The sequence below is a fragment of the Cebus imitator genome, unplaced genomic scaffold, assembly GCF_001604975.1.
Source record: "Cebus imitator isolate Cc_AM_T3 unplaced genomic scaffold, Cebus_imitator-1.0 Scaffold450, whole genome shotgun sequence".
Taxonomy (NCBI): Eukaryota; Metazoa; Chordata; class Mammalia; order Primates; family Cebidae; genus Cebus; species Cebus imitator.
The window spans coordinates 1135131-1157805 of NW_016107765.1; the positions used below are offsets into that span (position 1 = coordinate 1135131).

Sequence of the window (22675 nt, forward strand, 5' to 3'; positions counted from 1 at the left end):
TTCAACCCAGAATTTAATATCCTACAAGCCAGAAGAGAGTGGAGGCCAATATTCAACATCCTTAAAGAAAAGAACTTTCAACCCAGAATTTAATATCCAGCCAAACTAAGCTTCATAAGTGAAGGAAAAATAAAATCCTTTGTGAACAAGCAAGTACTCAGAGATTTCATCACCACCAGGCCTACTTTACAAGAGCTCCGGAAAGAGGCACTAAACATAGAAAGGAACAACCAGTATCAGCCACTCCAAAAATATACCAAATGGTAAACAGCATCAACACAATGAAGAAACTGCATCAACTAATGGGCAAAACAGCCAGCTAGCACCAAAATGGCAGGATCAAATTCACACATAACAATATTAACCCTAAATGTAAATGGACTAAATGCCCCAATCAAAAGACACAGACTGGCAAATTGGATAAAAAGCCAAAACCCATCGGTGTGCTGTATCCAGGAAACCCATCTCACATGCAAGGATACACAAAGGTTCAAAATAAAGGGATGGAGGAAGATTTACCAAGCAAATGGAGATAAAAAAAAAAAAGCAGGAGTTGCAATTGTTATCTCTGATAAAATAGACTGTAAAGCAACAAAGATCAAAAGCGACAAAGAGGGACATTACATAATGGTAAAAGGATCAATGCAACAAGAAGAGCTAACGATCCTAAATATATATACACCCAATACAGGAACACCCAGATACATAAGGCAAGTTCTTAATGACTTACAAAGAGACTTAGACTCCCACACAATAATAGTGGGAGACTTCAACAACCCATTGTCAATATTAGACAGATCAACCAGACAGAAAATTAACAAGGATATCCAGGACATGAACTCAGACCTGGACCAAGCACACCTAATAGACATTTACAGAACTCTCCAACCCAAATCCACAGAATATACATTCTTCTCAGCTCCACATCACAACTACTCTAAAATTGATCACATAATTGGAAATAAATCACTCCTCAGCAAATGCAAAAGAAAGGAAATCATACCAAACAGTCTCTCAGACCACAGTGCTATTCAGTTAGAACTCAGAATTCAGAAACTAACTCAGAACCGCACAGCTTCATGGAAATTGAGCAACTGGCTCTTGAATGTTGACTGGTTAAACAATGAAATGAAGGCAGAAATAAAGATGTTCTTCGAAACCTACAAAAACGAAGACACAACATACCAGAATCTCTGGGACACATTTAAAGCAGTGTCTAGAGGAAAATATACAGCAATAAATGCCCACATGATAAGCAAGGAGAGATCTAAAATTGACACCCTATCATCAAAATTGAAAGAGCTAGAGGAGCAAGATAAAAAAAACTCAAAACCTAGCAGAAGACAAGAAATAACTAAGATCAGAGCAGAACTGAAGGAGACAGAGACACAAAAAACCTTTCAAAAAATCAATAAATCCAGGAGCTGATTTTTTGAGAAAATAAACAAAATAGGCAGATCACTAGGAGCATTAATAAAAAAGAAAAGAGAGAATAATCAAATAGATGCAATAAAAAACTATAAAGGGGATATCACCACAGATTCCACAGAAATTCAAACCATCATCAGAGATTATTACAAAAAACCCTATGCACATAAATGAGTAAACCTGTAAGAAATGGATAAATTCCTGGACACTTGCCTCCTCCCAAGCCTAAACCAGGAAGAAGTCAAAACCCTGAATGGACCAATAACAAGGTGTGAAGCTGAGGCAGCAATTAAGAGCCTACCACCCAAAAAAAGCCCAGATCCAGATGGGTTCACAGCCGAATTCTACCAGACATACAAAGAGGAGCTGGTACAATTCCTTCTGAAACTGTTCCAAATAATCCAAAAAGAGGGAATCCTTCCCAAATCATTTTATGAGACCAACATCATCCTGATACCAAAACCTGGCAGAGACTCACCAAGAAAACTTCAGACCAATATCCATGATGAATATAGATGCAAAAATCTTCAACAAAATACTGGCAAGCCAATTGCAACAGCACATCAAAAAGCTTATCCACCATGATGAAGTGGGATTCATCCCGGAGATGCAAGGCTGATTCAACATATGCAAGTCTAACAACATAATTCACCACATAAACAGAATCAAAGACAAAAACCACATGATTATCTCAATTGATGCAGAAAAGGCCTTTGACAAAATTCAACAGCACTTTATGCTAAAAACCCTCAATAAACTAGGTATTGACGGAACGTATCTCAAAATAATAAAAGCTATTTATGACCAACCAACAGCCAATATCATACTGAATGGGCAAAAACTGGAAGCATTCCCTTTGAAATCTGGCACTAGACAAGGATGCCCTCTCTCACCACTCCTGTTCAATATAGTACTGGAAGTTCTAGGCAGAGCAATCAGGCAGGAAAAAAATATAAAGGGTATTCAAATAGGAAAGGAGGAAGTCATATTGTCTCTATTTGCAGACGACATGATTGTATATCTAGAAGACCCCATCGTCTCAGCCCAAGATCTCCTGAAATTGATATGCAACTTCAGCAAAGTCTCAGGATACAAAATCAATGTGCAAAAATCACATGCATTCCTATACACCAATAACAGACTTAAAGGGAGCCAAATCAAGAACAAACTGCCATTCACAATTGCTACAAAGAAAATAAAACACCTAGGAATACAACTAACAAGGAACGTAAAGGACCTCTTCAAGGAGGACTACAAGCCACTGCTCAACGAAATAAGAGAGGACACAAACAGATAGAGAAACATTCCATGTTCATGGTTAGGAAGAATCCATATCATGAAAATGGCCATACTGCCCAAAGTTATTTAGATTCAGCACTATCCCCATCAAGCTACCAATGACCTTCTTCACAGAACTGAAAAAAAACACCTTAAACTTCATATGGAACCAAAAGAGAGCCCGCATAGCCAAGTCAATTCTAAGCAAAAAGAACAAAGCGGGAGACATCACACTACCGGATTTCAAACTATACTACAAGGCTACAGTAATCAAAACAGCATGGTACTGGTACCAAAACAGAGATATAGATCAATGGAACAGAACAGAGGCCTCGGAGGCAACACAACATATCTACAACCATCTGATCTTTGACAAATCTGACAAAAACAAGCAATGGGGAAAGCATTCCCTGTTTAATAAATGGTGTTGGGAAAACTGGCTATTCATATGCAGAAAGCAGAAACTGGACCCCTTCCTGACACCTTACACTAAAATTAACTCCAGATGGATGAAAGATTTAAACATAAGACCTAACACCATAAAAACCCTAGAAGAAAATCTAGGCAAAACCATACAGGACTTAGGCGTAGGCAAGGACTTCATGATCAAAACACCAAAAGCATTGGCAACAAAAGCCAAAATAGACAAATGGGACCTAATCAAACTCCACAGCTTCTGCACGGCAAAAGAAACAGTTATTAGAGTGAATCGGCAATCAACAGAATGGAAAAAATTTTTGCAGTCTTCCTATCTGACAAAGAGCTGATATCCAGAATTTACAAAGAACTAAAACAGATTTACAAGAAAAAAACAAACAAGCCCATTCAAAAGTGGGCAAAGGATATGAACAGACACTTTACAAAAGAAGACATATATAAGGCCAAGAAACATATGAAAAAATGCTCATCATCACTGGTCATTAGAGAAATGCAAATCAAAACTACATTGAGATACCATTTCACGCCAGTNTCACGCCAGTTAGAATGGCGATCATTAAAAAATCTGGAGACAACAGATGCTGGAGAGGATGTGGAGAAACAGGAACACTTTTACACTGTTAGTGGGAGTGTAAATTCATTCAACCATTGTGAGAGACACTGTGGTGATTCCTCAAGGACCTAGAAATAGAAATTCCATTTGACCCAGCAATCTCATTACATGGTATATATCCAAAGGATTAGAAATCATTCTACTATAAGGACACATGCACACAAATGTTCACTGCAGCACTGTTTACAAAGCAAAGACCTGGAACCAACCCAAATGCCCATTGATGATAGACTGGACAGGGAAAATGTGGCACATATACACCATGGAATATTATGCAGCCATCAAAAACGATGAGTTTGTGTCCTTTGTAGGGACATGGATGAACCTGGAAACCATCATCCTTAGCAAACTGACACAAGAACAGAAAATCAAACACCTCATGTTCTCACTCATAGGTGGGTGTTGAACAATGAGAACACATGGACACAGGGAGGTGAGCATCACACACTGGGGTCTGTTGGGGGGAAATAGGGAAGGGACAGTGGGGGGGTGGGGAGTTGAGGAGAGACAGCATGGGGAGAAATGCCAGTTATAGGTGAAGGGGAGGTAGGCAGCAAATCACACTGCCACGTGTGTACCTATGCAACAATCTTGCATGTTCTTCACATGTACCCCAAAACCTAAAATGCAATAAAAAAAGGAAAAAAATGATATTATTCAAGCACCTGCTGTATGTTTCTCAATTAGTATTCTAAAAACTTTTTTAAATGCCTTAAAATATAATAACTATATAATTTTTCAGTTCTGATCTCCAGCAAGTTTTCAAAGTCTGATGAATACGTATGGTGATATGGTGATACTAAGTATGGAAACAAGAAAGAAAAAATAAAATTGCATTGGTTCTCTTAAATAAAGTTAACAAATGACATAAACCAGGCTAGTTGGCTAGTACTGAACACTAGCATTTCGCTGTTGGAGAAGAACACTCAAATAAAACCCAGATTGAAAATAAGTGAAGTGTTTGGGGAATTTACACATTTGAAAGTTGTGATAGATACTATGATTTGACATTCAACTCTGTACAATTAAAAAACACCGCAATAGAAAACCTCCTTCATGGATAAAGATAAGAATTTGCGCTTATTGTTCTACATGATTCACATTTAAGCCCTTATGTTTTGGAAAATGCTCACTCAAGTATAAAGAAGAAAAAACTATAAAGATGTTATGAAAATGTGAACATACATATGGATCACAATGTGTAGTCCAGTGACCCACATACATACGAGGCCAGTAAGGTTGTTATATATCAGCTCCAATCCCACCCTTGTTTTGTGTTGCTGGGGCTGTAGTCTCTGCAAACCACATTTCAAGGAAGCACTGCTGTTGAAAGAAGCACACTTCTATTTGTTTTCTCCCCTGCATTCTTCCTCTAACTCACTAATCCCACCTGCTCAGTGTCTTCTATATGCGGCAGGTGTTCTAAGGTACTGAGTACATCTACTTCTATTTGACATACTTGCCTTGGTCCTCTAATGTAGTGCTGAAGTTCTCCAAGTATCGCCAAGAAACTATGAAACCTTTGCAGTAAAATATCGACAAATACCCCATAAAAAGATATTGACTGTGGTATCAGAACCCACTGTTTACTATTAGGGCAGAAGTTACAATCTCACAGACTTTTAGATGCTTGGGCTGCTAACATTCCCTTCATCTTCTAGGCATATGGTTCTGCAAGCAACTTTGTGATTTCTAATGATGTGCATCAAAATGAAACAGGTGAATATCAAAGGGTGGAGCTGTTCATTCTCAACAGGAGCTTCTGGACCTCCAGGATTCCTTCAGCCATCACCCCAAAGCCTCTGGGCTCAGAACAGTTTCTGAATTAGGGTGATCTCTTGTCCTACCTCTGTTAGAAAATGAACACCTCCAGGGTCACTGCCAAGTCCACAGATTGTACCACATGGTCCTGCAACATAGTGGCAAGTTGCTGGCCACAGCTCACAGGCACCAGCGTGCCCTTGACAGGTAGAAGTGGAGCCATTTCGGAAGGGCTTTTTGTTTCACCCCAAAGGATTAGTATCATAGCATTTATTAACAATTTATCTCACAGATATAAAATGAGATATAAAAGTATGGTATTTCGGTTCCTAACTGTTCAGATGGTTAAATGCAAAAAGAAAACATAGCACTAACAAGTAAACTAATTTATCTTGGCTAGTCTTATTAAAAGTTTTGCTCAGTGAATTTCTCTAGACCTCCATCAGGCTGAGTTTTGTTTTGAGTTTATTTTACTATAGCAAGTAATGGAAGTAATGGGATGTATTAATGGGGCACCTTTACAGTTACACCTGGATTGATTTTGCCATTAGTGGGCTTCATTTCATCACTAATGAAATCTTTGCTGTTGGAAACAAATGAAATAACTTAAAAAGGAAACAGTATGAGCTAGAAAAAAAGCCTGCCTGCTCTGAAGCAGGGAAGATTTGACCTAGGTTCGGCTGTGCAAATGACCCAAATAGGTCACTGAAAACAAGCCATCTCTTTGTTGTCTACCTTCCGGCAGGCATAGAATGGCGAGTATGTTTTCATTTGATTGATATTTTTGAGCACAAGGCTTCTCTTGTCCCCCCATCCGAGGTCTGCACATGCGAGGGGCCATGTTAATGTGCATTTTCCCAGATCAGTGCCCTCAACTCACAAATCTCCCAGGACAACAACTGGAAATCATCCATCCAGGCTACTCCTGAGTTTCTGGGAAACTAAGGAAAAAATGAGTTCCCTTTATTTGCCTGAAGTTTGTTCCACTATAATGTCGGGAAACTGGCTAAGGTCTCCAAAATTTAAACAAGCACCACTAACCCCCTTCAGATAAACAGAAATGCAACTCTATGTAAATATTCACTAAAGATATTTTACAGCACACTGAAATTAGTGGCTAAAGATGATGAAAGCCAAGAAAGTAATCTACTCAGATGTTGCACTGAAATTGTCTCTAAATTAATTCCTTAAGTCCAAACCAGAATCTCAAACACTGGTCTCTTATTACAAAGGCACTCTATGATATGAGTGCCTTCAACAAATGCCGTCTAAAGCTGTCTTGCACAAAACCTGTACATCCCAGATTCCAGCCGTGCACCCCCACCCATTAAGTTGTAAACGAATTTTATTTGCTGAACAAATGTTAATGCCATTCTACGTTAATGGATAATGCTATGAAAAGCACCTGAGTATTATAGCACTGGAACCTTTAAGGATGAAATAGAGTGTAACTTAGAAAACTGCCTGTTACAAACATATGTCAGCCATGAAGGCTTCTAGCCCTGATCACCCATCCTCACAGAACTCCATTCCAATTTCTCCCTCAGTGAAGAGAATTTTGCAATAACACACAGATTTATTGGGTCCCAGGATTAAAACTCTCTGAGTAAGAATAAAAAATAATTATACGTTAGAACACAATGTAATATTCAAATGACTTGAAAACAGTCACCTCAGCAAAAATAAGGAGGAGAGAGGAAGAAGCTCAAGATAAGGTTGATAACACAGGCTATAAAACCTCTGAATTTAACTGCATAAATGCATGATCTGGCACTTCTGAATCATAAACAGATAGAAATGGGAAAACTCCCATTCACAACAAATTGCCTGAGTAGTTTCATTAATAAGCCAGGGGGACTTCTTCATCTAATAAGTCAGCATAGTAGTTAAGAGATAGGTTACCCTGTAAGGCGTCTTCATTAGAATCCCAGCTATACTACTTGCTAGGTGTGTGACCTTGGGCAAATTGTATTTAACTTCTCCTCACCCATTTCCTCATCTGTAAAATGGGAATGTTACCAATGCCTACCTCCTGAGGCAGCTGCCATGATTAAATCACAGCTTAGAACTGTGCCTCAAACACAATGAATGCTAAGCAAACGTCAGCTCTTCATCACTTAGTGGTTGCTATTATATGTGGGATGTATTGCAATTGGAAAGGTAGAGGAAGGGAAGTGAAAACCTTTCCTCCCAAGAAGTCTCTAAACTCACTGACTACATTTTCTGTTTTCTCTAGTTTGGCTTCTGCCCCCTCCACTCCATGGAAACAGCACTTGCAAAAGTCCCCAGCAACGTTTCTGTGGTCTGATCCATTGGGTGGTTTTAGATCCTCATCTTTCTTGTCCTCTCAGAAACTCTCAACACCACTGAGTTTGAATCTCATTCCTTGGATTCCATGACTTTTCACTATCATAATTTTCCCTCTACTTTTCTGGTCACTCTCTCTCAATTCCATTTCCCAGCGACTGTTCCTTCCCTGAGTCTCTAAAAGTCACAATTCAGATTTTCACTGTTCGTCGGTCTCTAGTCTCTCTCCAGAAAAATTTACCCATTTCTATGGCGTTATTACCAATGACATACTAATTAATCCAAAATGTTGGTCTAACACCTCAGAACTCTGCTCTGACCTCCTGACCTTCAATATGTTATTCTGTGTTCTCTATGTTTAGTTGAATGTTCTAAAGGCACATCCAACTCACCATGTCTAAAAATGAAATTACGATTTCCTCCCTCCCCACGAACTAAGATCTCCCCTAATGTTTCCCAGGGCCGTAAGCACGCCACCAACCATCTCTTGTCTGGATTCCCGCAATAGCCTTCCACTCCCTCTTGCTGCTCCTTTTCCCAGTGGATCCCCTCTCCATAGCAGCCAGAGTGGTGCATTTAAACTGCTAATGTCATCATATCACTCTGCTCAAATGCTCAGCTGATCTGCGTCGTACAGGATCTATGACCTGGCTCTTTTTGCCTCTCCTGCTTAGCTTTATCTACTCATCGACCACTCTGGCTTTCTCTGTCCTTGAGGCCACAGTCTCAGAGGAAGGCTGGTGTGTGACAGATACACAACATATACCATGGGCGGTAACTGAGAAGGAGTCCTGTGCCTGTGCTTGGAGGGTAAGAGGGGTAGGTGATTTGGGAGAATGACTGATGTCAGGAAACACTGGGAATACTAACATGATCCCCTAGGAGCTCCCAAATACCAACTACTATTACTCACACTTTGCCTGACAAGTGGAGAGAGAGAGTAAAGGCTCCAGCTCAACTGGATGCCACTGGTGCCACCACCATCTCTGTTTCCTCCTCATCAATCCCCCTCCCCTCTTGGTTGCTGTTCATGGGTTAGGAAGAGTAGAATTCGGAGCTCGGCTGCCTCCTGATCCAGCCACCATCTCTACTGCACTCTTGCACACACGTGCAGACTTCAGCCTTGCATAGGGACACAAATTAGTGAGCTGGTGGGTCCATGTTCTCCCTCTGTTTCAGGCCTCATCTGAAGAGGGTCGTGGCACAGCTGGGGCACTGGTGGTGGGTGGGAGGGAAGGACTGCAGCGAAGGGGGCATGAGGTTCTCATCAGTTCTCTTTAGAAAACAATAATGATAAAGCTGTATGAATTCTTGATTGTGGCACTCAGTTTTATTCGAATTGAATTTTGCTTTACCTAAACTCTATCCTTTCGGTACATGAATCACTCAAGTCTTTATTCAAACTTCAAGCCCTGTTTCGAGAATAGACTAGGAAGGTCAAAGGATGGATTTCTCCCATATCCTCAGAAGGGCCAAGAGAGAATAAGAAGTTAGAATTTTTCTACTTTGGGAAACCAAAGAGGGGATTGGTGTGTTTTGGTACTGCCCTTTTGCAGACATAAACACCACAACCGATTAAAGGAAGATGGCTTAAAAATGGAATATGTGGGTCAGGCGTGGTGGCTCATGCCTGTAATCCCAGCACTTTGGGAGGCCGAGGCAGGCAGATCACAAGGTCAGGAGATTGAGACCATCCTGGCCAACATAGTGAAACTCTGTCTCTACTAAAAANAAGTGGGCAGATCATGAGGTCAGGAGATTGAGACCAGCTTGGCTAACATGGAAAGCTCCATCTCTACTAAAAATACTAAACATTAGCTGGGCATGGTGGCACATGCCTGTAGTCCCACCTACTTGGGAGGCTGAGGCAGGAGAGCTGCTTGAACCCAGGAGGCAGAGGTTGCAGTAAACTGAGATTATACCACTGCACTCCAGCCTCGGAACAGAGCAAGACTCCACCTCAAAAAAAAAAAAGAAAAAAAAAAGGAATATGTGAACTCCATGAAAGTAGGTTGAAAGAGAAAAACAGGAAAGTTACATCAGCATCTCACTTTGACTGTTCTTTAATCGGAAACAAAGCCCCAGAAGAGAGACAATATGGATACAAAGTAACTATGTATTTTATTTAACATATACTTAAATGCCAGAAATGAAGCTGCCTGTTTTGACAGTTGTTTTCTCTATAAATCTCTGCCAGAAAAAAAATCATTATGAATACAACAAATCTCACCTCAGTTAGTTATTCTGGTTCAACTTGAGACTTAGATTTATTTATGAAATAATGCTTTCCAGAAAGAAAAACATCCTGCTTTTTAAAATAGTTAATGTAAAATTTTAACCCACGTAATTATATTACTGTAGTTCACTAGCAATTAAAAAAGAAGTGTGTAGGATGTCCGAAAGAAAAGACCATATTAATTTTTTTTTTTTACAGTGAAATTCTGTACCATCTGGCCTAATTTGTCTTGGTGTTTTGCCCAGTGTAGTATCAGCTTTTTGAGAACTGTAAATTATTAGGTAACTCCCCTGAAAAACTATGAGTGAAGAAAAAATATGGGTTGATGACAAAATCCTGATCATATGTCTGAACATTTGAGAAAACACTGATGTTCGCAACAGCCCAATCTAAGTCATTCTGGGCACGAAACTGGTTCAGGGAGGGAACCCACAGTAAACACAGAGGGTGACAGGGAAAATAACGTGAAACAATAGGGAAACGCAGTTCCAGATCCTGAGCATTACCTCTTTGTCAAGTGCTTCTGATTCCAATTAAGTTTACAGGAAAAATAACCAGGCAACCCTTGCCTGACTCAAAAAAAGTGCAGACTATTAAAGGGTGCTTTTAAATAGCAGGGTGATAAATGGGGCATCTAAATGTGAGCACCAGCATATTTTTCATCTAAATTCTGTTCTAATGTCTTCCAGCTGATTGCTTTAATAGGGTGTCACCTCAGCCTGTGCAGGGGTGTCCAGAAGGGGTGCAGCTCCTAGATTACCTAAAGAAGTGCTGTTTCAAAAACTCATGTGACTAATCTCAGAAAAGGTAAACATCAGACAACAAAACTATGGGCTCCTTTATCATGGAGCCACAGGTTTCCTTTTTATTTGGAGTCTATGTCCCACAGATTTATAAGACTGTTTAAAGAATAATCTTACCCGGATTATTTCTTCAACACAGCTGTTGTTTTCTCCAGATCTACTCTCCTGAAAGCAAAGGAAAAAAAAATTAAGCCTGATGGAATAGATTGATGATCACAGAGAAAGCATGCAAGCTTCCAAATTATTGTCCAAAAAAAAATATTGAGTTATAAGTTGAGGAGATGCCTGCTGGGATTGACGGACAGGCTCCTTTCCCTACAGCCAGGTCTCACTGTGGCTGCCGCTCCCCCATCCCCAGCTGGAGTACCACACATGCACCCCAGAGGCTCAACTGTGGCCTCTCCAACCAGCCCACTTTAAGTGTACAAAATGTGACCGGCCGGTATGAGCTCCACCCACGTTGGGTGCCATTAATGTGTGGAAACCGTGGCCTCTGCTACAATAGTGGATCCAATTTACCCACCAAATACATGCCACGGGCCTACCAAGTACCACAATGGTTGCTACGGCTCAGGTAAATGTCTGGTCGTTCCACTGTCCTCAGAGCCTAGGTTTACTGGTTTGATGGGGGGTAAACTGAAAGACCAAAAAGAGAAACATCCTCTGGATGCTGGCCTGGCATGTGGGGCGTCATGCTCGAGTCACTTGTTCTGCCACTCACGCTGCCTTGAGCTGGGCAGATGTGAAGACACTCCGAGGTGAGTGGCTTCAGGTCACAGCTGACTCTGGGGAGCATTTCAAGTTCCAGAGATACTGTATGGTTCCTGCTGGCTACCCAGACAAGAGTGCTGGATGTGGGTTTGTGGGGACACAGAAGCAGTGTATGGTGGTGAACGTGCCGACGTGTGGTCTCAGGAAGATCACTTCTCTTGGTCCTACAATTCAAGGATGTCAACCTGAAAATAGATGTCACGGTGACATCCCGGAATGAGGCTCTTCTCCAAGCCCACTCTCCCTTCCTCCTCACTGTTCTCTCTTGCCAGGAATGCTATCTGCACCTTTCCTGGTAACTAATTTCCTAGTTAATTCCTAGTTAAGTCATCCTTTGGACAGCAGCTTATCCACAGCTTCCTCAGAGCAGCCACCCCTGACCCTGGAGTGCTTGCCCATAGCAGCCTCTACTTCTTCAGAGCCCTCGCCACAACTGCAATTCAATAATGAAGTCTCCAATAATCTCTTGTCCCTCTAAAACATCAGATCCCTGGATTTTGGGGCTCCCTGTCTTCCAGCACTGTGCTCCACACAACATGGGGCATAGGCAATAACAATTGGCTGGTGTTAGGTGTATGAAGAAATGAAGGAGTTTACTTCCTGCAGTTCTGAGTGGCATGAGGCTCATCAGAATCAGCACTAGAACTTTAAAAATATTACGAAGGCTCCCAGTGACCGTGCCATTACACTCTCCATGCCCTGTGTCTGCCAGCTCATTCCTTGTCCTAGGGTAGAGCATTTTCTTTGAAACACTTTATCCTTTACTCAAGTAAAGGGCTAGGGTGAAGGAAGATAAGTGAGGCTTGAAAAGGTCCCACACATGATTGAGACCTTGTCCTACCCAGAATTAGGGGATTTACTGAAGTCTCCCACCAGAAGCCCAGAAAGTTTACATGACTCGCCCAAGGTCACATAGAGTTACCATATAGTTAACTCTCTGCTTTAACTTTTTTTTTTTTTTTTGAGACAGAGTTTCACTCTTGTCACCCAGGCTGGAGTGCAATGGCATGATCTCAGCTCACTGCAGCCTCTACCTTGTGGGTTCAAGCAATTCTCCTGCCTCCGCCTCCTGAGTAGCTGGGATTGTAATCAGGTGCCTGCCACCATGCCCAGCTAATTTTTGTATTTTTAGTAGAGATAGGGTTTCACCATGTTGGCCAGGCTGGTCTTGAACTCCTGACCTCAGGTGATCCACTCGCCTCAACCTCCCAAAGGGCTGGAATTACAGGTGTGAGCCACTGTGCCTGGCCTGTTTTAACTTTTGGAGGAACAGTCAAATTGTTTTCCACAGTGGCTGTACCATTTCATATTCCCACCATCGATGTATGAGGATTCTAATTTCTCCACATTTTGACCAATACTTGCTATTTTATTCTACTTTATAATAGCTATCCTAGTGGATATGAAATGATATCTCATTGTGGTTTTGATCTGCATTTCTTAATGACTAATGATGCTGAGCATCTTGTGTTTACTGAACGTTTGTTTATCTTCCTTGGAGAAAAATTTGTTCAAGTATTTTGCCCATGTTTTAATTGGGTTGTGTTTTTATTGTTTTGTTGTAGGGGTTTTTTGTATATTTTGGATATTAGATCCTTAGCAGGTACAGTATATGATTTACAAATATTTTCTTCCATTCTATTGGTTGTTTTTTCACTCTCTTGGTAGTGTTCCTGGATGTACAAAACTTTAATTTTGATGAAGTCCAATTTGTCTGGTTTTTTTTCTTCTGCTGTTCAGGCTTTTGAGTGTCATACCTAAGAAACCATTGCTAAATTCAAGCCATGAAAATTTACCATTACGTTTGTTTTCTTTCAAGAGTTTTAGACAGTTTTAGCTCTTTTGTATAGGTCTTTGATACAATAGTCTGGGAACTTTTAGGTGAAGTTTATTTTCTTGTTAATTATTTGGTGAATTTTCATTAAAACGGAATGTTACCTTTTTGCTTCATTCTACTCACATCATTAAAAAATCAACAAAATGTGCAAGGCACAGCTACTGTTACTAGCAGTGCATGAAGAGAATATGTATATCTGTCCTTGTAAGCCAAGAAAAATAGTGTTCAATATCATGACACCAATGCTTTTACTAATACTTCACACCCTTTCCTATACTCATCCTTCCTTCTATTTTCCCAAAAGCTTGAGTTGACCACACACTTATTACAAACTTCCACTCCCATCCCAAATTCCTTACCCTGGAACTGTTCTGGAAATGTCACCATTCTGACACTCTAATAAAACTGGATCAGAGAGCTCTTTTGGAACCTGCTCCTTTTCTAGGGAAGCCTGAGGCAACCATCACAAAGGTTATACAGTTAGCGCTCGACTTACGACCACGATTGGTTCCGACAGACCGGTCGTAACACGATTTGGTCGTAAGTTGAGTAGGCTATATGCACGTGGAGATGGTAGTGCTGCCGGAAGCTGGTCCGCACTGTCGTACGCCCAGCTGGGCAATGTTTGCGCTGCCAGGCGCAGAGCAGTTGTGGCTAGTCATTGTGGTCGTAAAGTCGAATGGTCGTAAGTTGCATAGGTCGTAAGTCGATCAATACCTGTATAGGAAAGTCTCAGTCGGGCCAGGGCTTGATGGTGATTTGGAAGGATTTCCTTTGGCGTTCATGGTGGGAATGAGTGGTCTGAATTGGAAAATGTACTGTCAAACCTACAAGCATTAATCACATCTCTTACCCTACTTCTAACCCAACCATTTCCTACTGTGTAACCTGCTGGCAGGGCAAATGCTGATTCTCAATGTGCTTTATTTTTTACCGTAAAACAATCAAGAAAAGCTTGACCTCATGTTCTCCTGGTGCAATCACCCAGATATAACAGCATACTAAAAAGACTCTTCGAAGTAAACTTTGGGTTTGATTCCTTAAAGCTAAGCTTCCTTGAATACCACACTTTAATTTCTTTTGATGTTGTTTATATAAATGACAGGTTGCTTTTATAACTATCTCCCCTATAATCCTATAAATTTCAACTGTCCTAATCTGATAAGGAAATGCAGTGAGAGAGAAACGCAGGATAGATGCCCTATTAGATACTTCTCCCATCACTGGAGACACATATGTAGGATCTTTACACTAAGTCATCTTTATGGCAGCTCCAACCACAAAAGCCTGGATGGTCTGGACAGACATTCCTTATGAGGAAGACCATTTGTAAAGCTAAGGAGGTGGTAGAAGTAAAGCCAGAATGAGGGACCTCTAACAACAGTCTCAGAAAGTCCTGGCCTTAAATTACAATATGGACAGTCTTTGGCAGAGGCACCTCTTGAGTCTTTTCAGAACACTGAGAAACGTTCTGGGGACTCAAGAAGGGTACCACATGGGTTTGAATCTCCAGGACCCCATTTAGATTAGAGTAAATCCATGGGGCACGGTATTGTAGAAAATCTGAATGGGAAAGAACCTTGGAGCTCTTTTCAGGCCAAGTCAATGACTTTTTTTTTGGAGACGGAGTTTCACTGATGTTACCCAGGCTGGAGTGCAATGGCGCGATCTCGGCTCACCGCAACCTCCACCTCCTGGGTTCAGGCAATTCTCCTGCCTCAGCCTCCTGAGTAGCTGGGATTACAGGCACGCACCACCATGCCCAGCTAATTTTTTGTATTTTTAGTAGAGACGGGGTTTCACCATGTTGACCAGGATGGTGTCAATGACTTTTAACAGATGGAGACACTGAGCCTCAGAGAAGTGAAGGGCTCTGTCCAAAAATCATTCTGCCAGCAAAGTGCAGTTGAGGCAGAATCTACTCACATTTCAACAGCAGCTCAGTGAGTTCTCTACTATCTCATGCCGCCTCCCTCAGCTCAATATCTAGAGCTGGCTCATGTTGAGGTAACTTGCATGCCCATAGTATGGAAATAAAAGAATGCAGATAGTATTGGGGTAAATTTCCTCCTTTCCACGTGACAAATTCCTCAGCACTTGATCATTGCCTCTCACTAGCTAATCTCCAACACCACACATGTAGACCAAAGGCGGAAGAGAAGAGAGGGGAAGTAGAGAGACAAGGTCAAATCTACTACCCCTTCTGTGACATTAAAAAATAAGGAATAAGGGTTTGTGTCCTTAGAAGTAGGAGGATGGAATTCCACCTTATCTTTTCCAAATATACAGAAAGCGTAGATAGGTAGATAGGTGTGGGGTTGGGGGATCTAGGGGATCTTTTACCTTCTTGAAGTCTTTCTCAAATCTGGTTTCAGCTGCAGTTGTGTGCTTAGTTTGATTGTATTTACATTTTGAAAACTTTCCATGTTTATGAACAAGATTAAAATATGCATGTAATTTACATCTCCAAATTCGTGTTTATATTTTTCACAATAAAGTAACTGCTTTCCTTGGAAAGGTACCCACTGAGAAGGAGGGCTGCACAATGCATATTTTAATTACTCTGTGTTTTTTGAGGGTTTGTAGCTGTTGTTTCATGCTGAGTTGCTGAGCTGTTGCTCCGTATTTACTCTGACTTTGATGAACCCACCTCATTTTCCTACCATTACGTTTTGAAATCTGTCATAACAGTCTCACCTCATTGAACCTCCAGCTAAACTTCAATTAAAAGCTAGCAACCCCAGCTGATTCTCCTCCTCTACAGTGCTGCCTATCATGTGATTTCCTTAAATCCTACCACTTAAATGTACATGCCACACACTGCCAGGAAATGTAAAGAACTACGCTGTTGATAAGTATAGCTCGGGGAATAGCCAGGAGCATCCCATCCCTGATGGCAGAAGTCCGTAATTACCATGCCAAGCACAGAACAGAGGAAGCAGTAGGGCTTAAGGAGAAAGAGTGTGATCAAATCAGTGGGAAAGAAATGGCATTTCATTGCAGAGATGAGATGCACACGCCCGTCATTTTTGAAAATAGTTTAACTCTTTATCAGACACATTTCAGGTAGAATTTGCATTCTAAAATACGACTACTTTCAAGTCGCAATGCCTTTGTTTAACTGCAAGCACGCAAAATACCCTCAAGCATTTAGAAATTGTGTATCTCATATACACTCTTAAAGGCTCCTGCAGAACTATTTTTTAAAACAATCTATTCTTGATTTATTAAAAAAAAAAAAAAAAACTGACATAAAAAATTAGGTATGCTGTCAGTGCCACAAAAGCATTGGTGAGGATCTGAGCTTAAATGCAGGGACCATCATAATTCCATGGGAAGCCCATCCCTGCAATTATGCCTCCTGCCTTACCTTTAAGGACAGGGTCATTTGTGAACAGAGGCAGACAGTCAGTTCTCTCTCAAATTCAGCCTGTCTCATACCTAAACCTGTGCAGTCCCCTGCTGCAGGCTTCACTCTGCTCCCACTCCCCAAGCTAGAAGCCCAGCTGCCCCTGGTCCTCCTCTGATCCTGCTGTCTCCACCATCATCTGCATACATAGATGAGGAAAATGCAGAGGAAAAATATGCAAACAGCCAGAGCTTTAACAGAGCATCAAAATAAGATATGCTAGGAAAAAGGAGGAGAAATAGAATTACAATAGTTAGAAGTATTTAATCCATCCCTATTTTTCCTAACAGACAAAGGATACAAAAGTTCAGCTTTAATACTCAATTTTAGTGTTCTTTTAAAGTATTGTATCACCAAGGGAAAATAAGTAAACTGTATTCATATCAACCTGCAGAGTTTTTATTGTAAATCTAGAAAAACTGAAAATACTCCACGGTTATTTTAAGATCAGATTAATAATTATATTAGTTGAATATAAACTAAAGTCAAATATCAATAGCTCTCCTGTGTAGCAGTAATAAACAATTTAAAAATATGAAAAAAATCCCATTCACAATTTAAGAAAAATAAATAAGGATAACCTCAACAAGAAATGTTTGAGATTTGTTTTTAAAACTTCAGAGTTAGCTAGGCGTGGTGGTGCACGCCTGTAGTTCCAGCTTCTTTGGAGGCTGAGGCAGGAGAATTTCTTGGACCCGGGAGGGGAGGTTGCAGTGAACCGAGATCGTTCCACTGCACTCCGGCCTGGATGACAGAGTGAGACTCCGTCTCAAAAACAACAACAACAACAACAAACAAGAAAAATGAAAAGAAAAGAAAAAACTTCAGAGTTTTACTGAAAGTTACAAAAAAAGACCTGAAAGGGACTGAGCTAGACTTCTCAGATAACTCCCAATTATATATAATACAAAGCTAAATCAATATACGAAGAGGGGCAAACCACAGACTACAATAACTTTAAAAAAATTATTGAGGCAAAATTCAAATAACATAAATTCTACCATTTGAAAGCAAGCAATTCAGGGGCATTTAGTACATCCGCAGTGTTGTAAAACATAATCACCTCTATATGGTTCTGAAATATTTCCACTGTTTTAAAGTAAAACCCTGTACCCAATGAGTAGTTTCTCCCCATTCCCCACTAATACGTGAACCTTTATTTTTTTTGAGATGGAGTCTTGCTCTGTCACCCAGGCTGGAGCACAGTGGTGCCATCTCAGCTCACTGTAGCCTCCACCTCCCTGTTTCAAGTGGTTCTCCTGCCTCAGCCTCCCGAGTAGCTGGGATTACAGGCATGCATCGCCACACCCTAATTTTTGTATTTTTAGTAGAGATGGCATTTCACCATGTTGGCCAGGCTGGTCTCAAACTCCTGACCTCAGGTCATCCACCTGCCTCGGACTCCCAAAGTGCTGGGATTACAGGCGTGAGCCACTATGCCTGGCCTATTTTTTACAATGATTTTAATACATTTTACACTGCTCTGAAAAAAAGAAAATGAGAAAATGTTCATGGGTACCATTTGCTTGTATTGGTATATTTTCCAGTGGATGTGCTGCCTCTCATTTACGTGTTTCTGACCAGTTTCTAGCAAAGAACTCAGTACAACAGAGCAAGCATTCAATTACATTTAGTAGCAAATACATAAAAAAAAAAAAAAAAGATTATTTACAAAGTGAAAGTCCTAAGCCTTGTAAGAATAACGCTGGTTATCTACATTACAAAAAAAGTCTTTGCTTTAATCCAAAAACTACAACAGGAGCAAACCACCAATGATGTTCTAAATTCTTAGAACATCAACATCTATTTACTTCATTAAAATCAGCTTATACTCATTAGTACAGAAACCATTAGCAGTCATTTGACTTCCCTAATTCCTACATTGGTACCTGTAAATTAGAGAGTATTAGCTTTCCATTAACAGACAATATTGTCAAAGAGTTAATATTGTCTATCAGATATTTAGCAATATGACACAAGGTCTTTCAATTATGTTATTATTTTTATGAACAGAAATTAGCAATCTGAATCAGAGCTTGTAGTTAAAAGTGCGTTTGGTTTTCAGAAAGTTAAGTGGTCTGTCAGGGTGCTGACGATGTCAAGAACCTATTGGTGGCATAAAGAGATGATTTCATATCCTGATCACTAATTGATATCGAGTGCTTATCCATGGGGTCATGTCTCAGTAAAGTACTGCAGTACTGTCTACTGGAGTCATCTTCCACACTGCTCTGTCAATACCGGGCCAAGAAACCATGTTACAGTGCTTCCCACTTGTAACTTGACATTGACAAGAATACTTTGAGATTTCTGTGTTCTTTTCACCTAAAACTCTGCAGTCATTAATCTTACTAAGAAGAGGATCACACAGGTTCAGGCAAGAGTGACAATGCTGAAGTTGTTTAACTCTCACATTATAGGCAAACTTTAGTGAGACTTTTATTTATTTATTTTTTTTGAGACAGAGTCGCGCTTTGTCACCCAGGCTGGAGTGCAATGGCACAATCTGTGCTCACTGCAACCTCCGTCTCTCGGGCTCAAGTGATTCTCCTGCCTCAGCCTCCCGAGTAGCTGGGATTACAGGCACACAGCACCGCACCAGTTAATCTTTGTATTTTTAGTAGAGAAGGGGTTTCATCATGTTGCCCAGGCTGGTCTTGAACTCCTGACCTCAAGTGATCCATCCTCCGCGGCCTCCCAAAGTGCTGGGATTAAGGCATGAGTTACCACACCCAGCCTGGTGAAACTTTTTAAATGTGTCATTTCCTCTTGAACATTTTCCTTAATCTTTATTTTTACTTTCTTTTACTTTACTTATTTTTGAGATGGAGTTTTGCTCTTGTTGTCCAGGCTGGAGTGCAATGGTGCAACCCTGGCTTACTGTAACCTCTGCCTCCCGAATTCAAGTGATTCTCCTGCCTCAGCCTCCTGAGTAGCTGGGATTATAGGCGCCTGCCACCAGGCCCGGTTAATTTTTATTTTTTTAGTAGAGATGAGGTTTCACCATGTTGGCTAGGATGGTCTCGAACTCCTAACTTCAGCTGATATGCCCAACTTGGCCTTCCAAAGTGCTGGGATTACAGGTGTGAGCCACCATGCCTGGCCGAATATTTTCCTGAATCTTTATATAATTCCATTTATATAATCTATTTTTTTAAGGGATGACAGGACATGTACACGAAAACACATTTGATGATCACTTACAGTTTTCTAATCATAAAATTCTGAACACAAAAGCTTGCAAGACGAACAGAGTGATCCAATGTAGCTAAAGAAACTAACCATTTAAAGATCCTACTTAGCACTGCTCTAATTTGTGTCCCACAGTAAGATGGATAATCAATTCCCTTTTAGCCACGAATAGAAATGACCATTGTAAATGGCAAAAGTGCTGCTGCATATGTGAAGGTATTCTATTTGGCACATTCTATTAATTTTACTTAAGCATTTTGCTAAAAGAAGTAAAGTGCAGACTCACAAATCACCCTTTCTATTTCACATTCTTTATGGATCTTTCTCTCCATTATCATCTGACCTTCCCTACGGGGTCTCAGCTCTTCCTAACCCCTATAACAAAGCTCATTCTGCATACTCAACATCAGCAAGTTCTGCGTATGCTCTGTGAGGAGATGTGCTACAAATAAACGCTGAATAAATAAATCCAGCGGAAATCAGCCAGCGCACAGTGGGCAAGGCTTATCTGAGAGGCGGGAGCAGGTAGCACTGGAAAACGAGAGTGAGAAACTGGCACTTTTTTTTTTTTGGTTGCTGAAGAATTTTTCAGTACTCTGAGTTTTATATTTTTAAACTGATCTATCTACAACACCCTACTTAAAGAGCTTTTTCTTTTTTTAATTTATAAACATTTATAGCATTTTCATTCGTTTTATTATTATTATTATTAATTAATTATTTTTTGGAGGTGGAGTGTTGCTCTTTTGCCCACGTTAGAGTGAAATGGAATGACCTCGGCTCACTGCAACCTCTGCCTTCCAGGTTCAAGCAACTCTCCTGCCTCAGCTTCCTGAGTAGCTGGGATTCCAGGTGCATGCCACCACCCTTGGCTAAATTTTTCGTATTTTAGTAAAGATAAGGTTTCAGTGTGTTTCTGGTCTCAAACTCCTGAGCTCAGGGAATCCACCCATCTTTCTCCCAAAGTGCTAGGATTACAGGTATGAGCCACCGCACCTGGCCTATTATCTTTTTTCGAGACAAAGTTTCCCTTGTCGGCCAGGCTGAAGGGCAATGGCACAATCTCAACTCACTGCAATCCCTCCACTTCCTGGCTTCAAGCAATTCTCCTGCCTCAGTCTCCTGAATAGCTGGGATTACAGGTGCCCACCACCATGCTCAGCTAGTTTTTTTTTTTTTTTTTTTTTTTGAGACGGAGTCTTGCTCTGTCACCCAAGTTGGAGTACAATGGCTCAATGTCTGCTGACTGCAACCTCTGCCTCCCTGGTTTAAGTGATTCTCCTGCTTCAGTCTCCTGAGTAGCTGGGATTACAGGTGCACGCTACCACGCCCAGCTAATTTTTATATTTTTAGTAGACACAGGGTTTCACCATGTTGGTCAGGCTGGTCTCAAACTCCTAACCTCATGATCTACCCGCCTCGGCCTCCCAAAGTACTGGGATTACAGAAGTAAGCCACTGCACCCAGCCAATTTTTGTATTTTTAGTAGAGATGGGGTTTTGCCATGTTGGCCAGGCTGGTCCTGAATTCCTGACCTTTGGCTCACGCCTGTAATCCCAGCACTTTGGGAGGCCAAGGCAGGTGCATTTTCATTTTTTATTCTACTGGTGTAGCTTTACTGTTAGTCTTGGAAAAATATTTGCAGGATATGAAGAGAGCTATTACAGTGACAATGGATTTTATCTCTTCCCTTCCACTCCCAAAAATGTTCAGATTCTTGAAAAACAAGTTGTGTGTTCCAGTAAAAGGCAGAGAGTCTTTCTGCTTGTAGAACTTGGGGTATCTGGGGCTGAATCCAGATACTAATCCTCACGTGTCCTCTCTCCTTTTTCAGAGCTGACTTCAGAACGTTTCAGCAGTGACTGCTGACGATTGAATTTTCACATAAACCATCACCAGATAAAGTCAGCCCCAGGTGATGCTGCTCAGCAACTCAGAAGGGAAGGGAGTTTCTGACGAGGGAAAGAACTGCTTTCCATCGTCATTCCAAAGCCTCTGGGTGGGACCCAAGGACAAGACAATCTGTCTGTAACTCCTCACCCACACTAGCATTATAAAACTCCATGGTATTGTAATCCAAAGGGAGAAAAAAACTGTTGTACCAAACAAAAGGGTCAATAAGAAACAGACATCACAGGCTGGGCACGGTGGCTCATGCCTATAATCCTAGCACTTTGGGAGGCCAATGTGGAAGTATCACCTGAGGTCAGGAGTTCAAGCCTGGCCAACACGCTGAAACCCCATCTCCACTAAAATTAGCTGAGCATGGTGGTATGTGCTGGTAATCCCAGCAACTTGGGTGGCTGAGGTGGGAGAATTGCTTGAACCTGGGAGGCAGAGGTTACCATGAGCCGAAATCATGCCACTGCACTCTAGTCTGGGTGACAAAGCCAGACTCTGACTCAAAAAAAAAAATTAAACAAAAAGTAGATATCACATGTAAAATATGCTGAGATCATTCTAGCATGATTCTATCTGGACAGAATGCAGACATTCCCTCTTCACTAACACTGTGTGTGAGATCCTCCAAGTACAGGAAGAGCTGGAAAGAAAACCATGTGCTTAGGTCACTTTTTGGCTTTACAACCTTTGGCTTCTCTCA

General features: G+C 41.0%; 1 protein-coding gene across 1 annotated transcript in view; it reads right to left on the reverse strand.

Moving 5' to 3' along the window:
• Positions 1 to 10889: 10889 nt before the first annotated feature.
• LOC108291359 (AF4/FMR2 family member 3-like) overlaps positions 10890 to 22675 on the reverse strand; it is a 268753-nt gene continuing 256967 nt past the window's right edge. The window contains exon 7 of the mRNA XM_037732499.1: positions 10890 to 11029. Within this exon, the coding sequence (XP_037588427.1) occupies positions 10904 to 11029 (126 nt within the window). The 3' untranslated portion in view covers positions 10890 to 10903. The remainder of the gene's footprint in view (positions 11030 to 22675) is intronic.